We start from the raw sequence: 8,545 nt of genomic DNA, 5'->3' as shown, positions 1-8,545 counted from the left end.
ATATGAAATGATGAGACCGGGCAGTGGGGGGAAACCAAAGGAAAAGATGTATAAACGCAAGCAGGAGGCATTCATGAAGAAGTGCCATTGCCATGAAAAGGCGGCACTGGAGTTAATTTATTTTGCATTGTTGATTCTTCACTGAGACTTTAGAAAAATAATTATTAAACCTGGATTCATAAGGCCTTTTTTGTCCAATTTCTTATTTTGTGAATTCTCGTTCCTCTCAAGAAAGGGGGAATTTGCAGGAAGTCATCAGGGTCAGACAGGCCTCTCTCAGGGATGGATGGGCAGAAAGAGATTGGCAGTGCACAGTCAGCCTGATTTCTTTGGAAACAGAGGAGTACACATGGGCAGAGAGGATTCAGGATGCCCCAGTACAGAGAGCAACCGCTTGAAAGCACGCGGCATAGCCTCTGTCATAGAGAAGCTGTTGTTTTGGTTGTGGCTCCTACTACGTTGGTGTCAGACAAGCCATCACAGCACTCGCTTGCTGGGACTGCCAGGAGTTAGATGAACAAGAAGTTGTGAACAGAAGGACAGGAGCAAGTGTCCTCCTACTGCTGCTGCACGTTGGTGTCAGACAAGCCATCACAGCACTCGCTTGCTGGGACTGCCAGGAGTTAGATGAACAAGAAGTTGTGAACAGAAGGACAGGAGCAAGTGTCCAGCTGGCGAATTCTCTTCCAGGTCCCCTTGCATTGAGGGTTCCCTACCGCCTGCCAGTGCAAGAGCTGACTCCTGAAACACAATCATACAAGGAAGAAAGTTACTGTGCTGCACCCCCACTGCAGGGCAGACACTTTGACGAGGGTTTAAATCACCCAGTAAGTCCCATTTAGTTTGCTACCACTGATTTTCACTCCATGAACCAATCCTGCCTTTCCACCGCTGTAAAGGAGCGGCAATCACAGTGACCGCGCCGGGTTATAATAGTGTGAAGGAAAGCCACAGTCGGTCAGGAACGCCACACTGGAAGAAGCCAGAGCAGCATGTACTGCAGATGTTAAGTCTGAAAGATGACAGAAACGTTCCCTTGAGGTGCCCACACTGCATGCAACAACTCATATAGCACACAGACGTCCCCATAACTTCGGTACTGAAACACTTCACAGGCTGCAAAGCAGGCAAGACACCTTTCTCCATTCTTCTTCGTAACACCATGCTCCTCTCAGCAGGCAGAGCTCTACTGGCACCCACGGCCACCGAGACGCTCCCAATACACAGCATGTCTCCGTGTGAGCAGATGCAGGGACACGAGCATCTCTGGATCACCACGATAGCAGAACACTTGCCTGAGCTTTTCTGCCTTGCTAAGAGCCACACACTAACATGGCTTTTTCTCACTCTCTTCTTGCCTGTGGGGAAGGCAAATACTAACTTTGCTATAAATCAAGTCCAACCATTCTCTCTCTCCCTCCAACCCTGGAGCAGGGGCATATACTGCTGCAGTCTGGACATTTATGTGCTACAACGGCCACATCTTGCTCCAGATGATGAAGAGCAGCTGATCCTCCTAGACAAGGCTGAGTAACAATTTCACAGATGTCAAGACTGTGCTTTATTTGTAGATCTTTCAGAAGATGATCCAAAATTAACAGATCAGTCCCCTGGCTCAATGCTCTGCCTTGTTTATCTCATAACCTTCTAGAAGAAAGAAGCCAATGCAAGCTAGATTATCCTAGCTATCCTCACATGATGGACACAGACCTGGCCATAAGTCAAGGACTTTTGGAAACCTCCCGAGCTTGCATAACAGGGGTTAAAATGAACGAGCATCTTCTACAGAGAGGGAGACAGGTGGAAGGCACAGATAACCAGCTTCTCTCTTTCATTTGAAGTATTTATAAGCCAGACTCCACTTAGACACAAGAAGATAATTAGGAAATACTCATCAAAATATACCAGCATTGCTGAGTTTATTTTAAACTCTGTCAGATGTTTTCCTTCCTGAGAGTCAGTCTTGGAACAATATCTTGGGGAACTAAACGCTGGCACAAGCTGCTGAACTGACAGGGTGAGAAGCAAAGCGCAGGCACAGCGTGGGTAGGACTGCAGCAGCTGTGCATGCTTCCCAGCACAGCCTCAGCCAGCAGCCCAGGAGAGCAGGGCCAGCACACGAGGGCACCGGGCAGCCAGCATTAACCACCACTCTGAGGTTACCACGAACTGTCCGTGTCCTCTGGCAAAGTCGCACCAGCAAAAATTCAAAACGAGGGTGAACTGACTAGACAGCCAGAGACTTGTGAGCAGATCTAGGCAAACTCAACATGCTCACACTCAACAAACACATGCTGCATTCTAGGCTCTGGCATCAGCTTTGTCCTCCCACCTCTTTCGCAGGGCAACAGTTGCTTTCCTATCTTCTTCCACCTTTCTTTACAAGCATCACATTTACTCTCTCCACCTGCAGCCAGTGAAACACACAGACACACACACAGGATGAGGACGCTGCAGACCAGAGTCACCATTCATCTTCCACCTGCCAGTCACATAATCATCCACTTGGAAGAGACCTTTAAGATCATCCCTGACAAAGCTGCCCAGCGCTGCTCATTCAAGGAAGCTTAAAGTGCTTCTCCTTTGCCTTTTGTAGATAGGTGCTCTGTCCACTGCTCAGGCCAGCCCAGCCCTGCCTGCCCTCCAAGCCTACATCACCACCCTGGCAACGAACCCAAGCGGACACACACCACACCATACCTCAGCTTGGCACAGAGAGCTCATACCTGCCTAGAAAATACCACAGACAGGACTTCATTTGACATTATGGGCAGTAATGCTGAAGGGGTTAAAGCTCACCGTGTTAAAAGTTGGCTTAACGAAATGGATCCTCCAGATCATCTTACAGACCTCCAACAAGACTCTGGGAACAATTTCTAGGCTCTGCTCAATCGGGACGGATTTAGACCATCTACTGAGTCACGGGCTGAGTCCTGACTTCACTGAACCAGTCACCATTCACCCCAGCTCCATTATCATGACCCCTCTCCAGCCTCACCCACCATTCAGATCATCATTGCTAAAGGACAGTCCCATTTTCTTCCTGCTTCCATTCCACACACAGGGCTGTTCAGCAGATCATGAAAATACCACCCTCTTTTTGCAGCCCAATGAGGAAATGAACTCCTGAATATATCTTGTATTTCGCTTAATCTGACTTTCTTGTCTGGCTCCAGGGTTTTAGTGAAATAACATCAGTGTAAGCTTTTATGATCATTTACATGTTGAACGCAGGTAAGAGCTACTCCTGGCCACACCAGTTAAGATTTTTTTTCTTCTTTATCTAAAAGCTTTTGGAGCCTTTGTACATAACAAGCTGAGGCAGGGAAGGAAAAGGCTCTAATGTGACTTCCTCTTACTAAAAGCCGGAGAAAAACCCTGCCTAAAAAGGCCATTATTGGCAGTCTAGGTAGTGCAATACACTGTGTGCTCGAGGCCTGACAACCCTAGTTTAGAGATTCTAATTCAATTCAAAGTGCTTCTTTCAACATTCATGGAAGTTTCAGACATACCCCTGCCCAGCGCTGATGGACGATTTTCTTAGGCAGGGCTGCTACGCAGTTTCAGAGGATGCCTTGACAAGCTAACAGCAGGGCTAAGAGCAGCAGGATAAAAGCGGTGCGGAAGCTGTGCCTCCAGTGACCACAGCCGAGGCCTGGGAGCCAGCGCGCCTCTGCTGCTGCCTCTGCCACAGATGTGTTTTGCAGCTTCAAGCCATTCCCTTCATCTTTGCTGGAGTTTGCCCAATTTGTACAACCTGGGTGGTCCCCCTCAACCACCCCAAAGCTTTTTCAGCTTTCCGGGGAAAGGATGCTGAAAGTGCACAGATTTAACAGCACTTCCATCCAACCTCAGGTGCCAGCACATACCCCAAGTCCCTAAGCCAGCTGCCACTCGCCAGAAATACTCATAAACGATCACTTGTAGGAACCAAATACCCAGTGCTTAAAAATCAGAAATGGATTTGGTTTCATTTGACATGTGACAGGACTGTTAACCTCAGAACGTGGCTGGAGTGTCTTTAAAACAAACAAAAAAACCCTCCACAACTGTACCACTTAAAAGTCAATGAAATTTAGCAGACTAAGTGTAGGTACTTCCACACTTCAGTCCTGGCTCTGCCCCTGGTTTAATACCTGAGCCTCACCAGGTCATTTCACTTCTGCAAGAAACTCATGGCATGCAACAAAGACTAGTTAACACATGTAGAGTGCTCCAGAGAGCTGCGTGCAGCACACTGTGAAACTGGGACAAGCAGATTAAGGGAGAAGAATGAAAATTTCATCATGAAAACAAAAGCTACAACTCTTACTTGTTGCTTCCACTGCCATCCCCATAACAGTGTTGACTTCTGGAGTCCAAAGCTGGGTGCTGACACTCCACGCAGACGGTGTGGCCCTCCCTGAGATACTGCATCCAGTGAGTGTACGAGTGGTGGCTCCGCAAGCAGCCCGGCGTGACGGCCACAAGCTGGAATTCTACACAGTATCTGCAACCAAAATAACCGAGTAGGTTAGCTCAATAACCAGACTAAAGCCCTCCATGGGAACAGAAGAGCCAGAGAAAACTGGGTGACCACAGACCACGAGTTAAGGAAAATAAAAAACAAAGCAAAAAAGACCCCCACACCCCAAAACCCCTCACTGATAAAAACCAGAACATGTGGCGCACCAGCATTTTGACCAGGTTAAATGGGGAATAAAACTACTCTGCTGGTGCTTTCAACTGACATATCAGAAATATCAGGTATTACCGGCATCTGTTTTTACAAATGGCAACACAGATTGGTCAAGCATTTGACTAAAGCAAAAAAAAAAAAAAGAAAACAGACAAGTCTTCTGATTCCAAGCCTACTATCCATTTACTGATCCACACCCTCTCTATCACCTGCTCTCAGTTATTTATAACGGGTTTTGTTGGCAACTTGAGCCAGGAGCTAAGATTCAGTCTGTAAAGATTTTCCTTGTGATGATCCCCCTCCTAAGAGACAGAGAGAGGCTGTCATATCTCAGTGGGAGCACCACCGGACTGCCACAGCACTGCTGCCCTGCTCAGACATTTCACTGCTGCTGATTTTAACCAAACCCGAGATGAAAGGCCAAAAGAACTGCCCTTGTTTGGAGGGGAAAACCAAGGAAGTTCAGTAAGACTCTATAAACATAATAGAGAAATGGGTTCTAGTCTAGACTGGTTCTGCATCAGTCATCACAGGGATTTCCAAACACCTTCAAGTAGCACACTGAACCGTGTGAGCAGTTTGCTTCCTTGTCTTATCTGAGGGAAAGCAAGGAGAAATAAGTGTTCAATAGGGCTGTGCTCATATTTTTTAATTTTGCAGGGAAAAGGCTCAGTGAATGAGGAGTCCAAGGGAGGCTCAGGGAGGACAGAAAATCCTCCCTTCAGACCCTGAAATGTGGTGGATGGATGCACCCATGCACTATGGAAATACTTACACATACTTAAATACAGCAGCACTTGGGGAAATAAATCAACACGTGCGTGGCTGTTTCATGCTGCAAGAGCAGCTCTGGGAAACTCCACACAGTGTTTACAGGAGCGGTAACTCCCAACAAGAAGCAGGCAAACCAACCAGAGACTGCAGTAAGAACCCCTGGGGAATAACTGGCTGGCAAAGCCGTGTACGAGGAGTTACAAGGTGGGAGATAACCTTTCCCATCAGCACTTTGTCGTGATGACCCCAACTGGGAAAGGAACTGGAAAGGCTGACGCCAGCTCCCCTGTGTTTGAGGCACTGGCCCAGGGGCAGAGCAGCACACACAGAGATGGCTGTGTCTTAGAAGGTAAAATGCAACAGGGCTTTCTGCCCATCCCTGCCTGTACCTGGCCTGAGCAACAGTGCTGCAGGGTTGTTGCTGGTGTTACAGCCAAGGAGGGCTGAAACGGGAGAGGGATGTGATTCGCATGCAACAAGACAGCAAACTGACTCTTGAGGACTCACCCCATTTACCTACAACAGTGCAAACTGCACCAGATTCCACGCTGGGAAGAGCTGAAGTGAACAGCCTTGGCTTTTTGATCATACAACCTTACACAGCAGCAATGCCACAAACAAAGTGCTGAATTTCAGTCTCGTACCAGCCTTATATCAAGGCAGACCCACCACCTCCAGACGCACTGCAGATACCGCTGCTGCTGAAGGGAGAGCAGCACCCTGCTCCAGTTAAGTGCTGCTTAACCAGTCCCTGCTGCTGGGAAACACCAGTTCTGATCTGCAAAAAGCTGGGCCCAGAAGTGCAACCAGAGAGATATCGAAGGCTGGGTATGACTGAGCCCCTGTGCTGAGCCTCCAACTTACCCTGCTCTTTCACTGCCATCAGCTGCAGCTCTTTTTTTCCTCGCTTTTCCAAACCCTCCTGTGGTTATTAATGCTGGGACTGTGTATGCCAAAGAGAGAGAGCACACAGCGTTAAGTGACAGTACTGCACTGAGGTGGTTTACGGCTGCAAAACAGTAAAGATGAGCCTTTAATGTCACACGGTTTTTATCTTCAGCAGGTTCTAACAGTTCTAACTTTGTCCTTTCGTATTAACCATGACCATCAACCATTTCACTGAAAAGAGAATCTGCATGGTTGCCAGATTTTTGACTAAGCCCACTTAGCAGGCTCACCCAAGAGACAAGTGGGGAGCCAGTGTTCACTGAAGAGCAACTCTCACCAGGTTTAAAGTCAGCTGCAGCCAATAACCAGACTGGACAGATTTTGACCCCAAAATACCAGCAAAAATGACAAGCAGTTCTTCTAAAAATCCGTAAAGTTATGCCATGAAAAGCTGATTGGAACCAGTGAAATTAGGCTTTTCTCCAGAAACTAGTTGGAGGTCTTCTTTGCCTGCGCTCTGCTCCAGCGCGGAGAAGACATACCTTGCCTTTGATGGGTATTGCTCCTTCATGACTTCTTGCAAATGAATCATAAAATCAAAAAAAAAAAGCGCTCAACACCAACTTACAGAAGTTTTAAACAGTCATAAATCTACCAACTCCAACAAAGCTGCCCGAGATTCACACTTGTATAAGTGAGATCACAACAGGCCTGTAATACTTCACGTCTGAAACACAGCAGATCACCCCAAACGGCAGGCACTGCTTTCACAGGCTGTCCTGGGAAGGATCTCTCTTACGCCCCTGTGCGAAGAGCTCCGTTCCTGATGGCGGCAGACAGGCCCAGAGCAAACACACTGGTTTCTGGAAACAACTCTTTTCAAATACTGCAGGGAAAGATCAGCTCTGCTGACCCAAACAAGAGTCCTCCCCCCGATCACCCAGACACTTACATTTTCAGGGGACTTACTCAGGGACTGTTTGCACTCGGCTCCTTGCCGGGTCCAGTACTCCACGCAGCCAGCCCTCTCCTCCAGAGGAGGGCATGCCTCTCCTCCGTTCCTGGGCTCCTGGATGACGTGCCTCCTCCGCACACGGTAGGTTGTCTTGCAGGGCTCTGCACAGCCACTCCAGACGCTCCACTGAGATACGAGACAGGGGATAACTGGAGGAGGAGTAACAAACAGGGATGTGGAAGGTTACCGAAATTACGCCAGTCAAGACACTTTTGGACATAGCTCAGTACAACCTTCCTTAGTTCACACCTGGCCCCAGTTGTGACCCCAGCTGGGCAGTTCCCAGCAGCTCTGCTCCCAGGAAATTACCTGCCCAGAAACTCCAGCAACCCACTCCCGGGAAAAGGCCAGGCTATGGAGGCAATGCAAGTCAAAGCAGAAATGGGTTCCTGACATCCGGCACAAGTGAATCACAAGAAATAACGCACAAATACTCCATCCTGCCCCAGACCAGCTTTCCGCAGAAGTGGGATGCTGCTATTCCTCCGGTGAGCCACAGGATGGCACCGGGCTGGCAGAAGGGCTGCAGCTGTGACACCGGTACTGCTGCGAGGTGCAGACAGGGCGCAGCGCTGCCCGCTGCTCTCCCCTCACAGTGCCCAACAAGGGCCTGCAAACATTTCTCTTACTACTCTTCCATAACACAAAGAATAGACACAAGGGGTTCCCGGCTATCCCAGTTACTCCTGAAGACTACCAAGAGCAGCAGGACTCAGGCGCAGCGGTACTGAAGGGGCATCCAACAGCCCAACCCTGACGGGACACCAGAGGCACTGGCGCATCCAGCCCCAACAGCGGGACAGCCAAGCTGCACCCTGCCGGCAGACCTGGGCTGGGGCGCAGGGGTGAGGCAGGTTCCGGGCACCCCGTGGACCACGCTTCAGTGCTCACTGCTCCCTCCCGCACGCCGGAGCTGCTGGTCAGCGGACCCACCAGCCCATCCTCGTTCATAGACAGAGCTGGTTTAAATCACTTTGCAATTAACTTATTTCCCACCCATTTTCCAGCTGTGTCTCAAAGGGAAAAAGGCAATTAAATCTCGGGGATGTCTGCCTACAGCAAAACTCTGCTAAGGCACAGCTATACAGGCTTAAGAAAAAGGCGTTACGCGAGCAGGTAAGAGTCGTCGAGGATGGCGTTCGTGGGAAGGGAATACGAGATTGCGCCGCTCACTAAAGTAACTTATCATC

At 49.0% G+C, this 8,545-nt stretch overlaps 1 protein-coding gene across 1 annotated transcript; it reads right to left on the bottom strand.

Moving 5' to 3' along the window:
• Positions 1 to 557: 557 nt before the first annotated feature.
• LOC104491606 (somatomedin-B and thrombospondin type-1 domain-containing protein-like) lies at positions 558 to 7,504 on the bottom strand (the record flags this gene model as incomplete). Its single annotated transcript, XM_010134055.1, has 5 exons — positions 558 to 738; positions 3,350 to 3,354; positions 4,313 to 4,489; positions 6,317 to 6,395; positions 7,310 to 7,504. Coding segments are annotated over 5 exons (482 nt in total), but the record flags the coding sequence as incomplete, so codon positions are not given.
• Between the last annotated feature and the right edge of the window lie 1,041 nt (positions 7,505 to 8,545).

This window comes from Buceros rhinoceros, unplaced genomic scaffold, assembly GCF_000710305.1.
Source record: "Buceros rhinoceros silvestris isolate BGI_N320 unplaced genomic scaffold, ASM71030v1 scaffold6334, whole genome shotgun sequence".
In the NCBI taxonomy this organism is placed as follows: Eukaryota; Metazoa; Chordata; class Aves; order Bucerotiformes; family Bucerotidae; genus Buceros; species Buceros rhinoceros.
The sequence above is the reverse complement of the archived record's forward strand: the minus strand, read 5'-3'. Positions and strand labels throughout refer to the sequence as shown.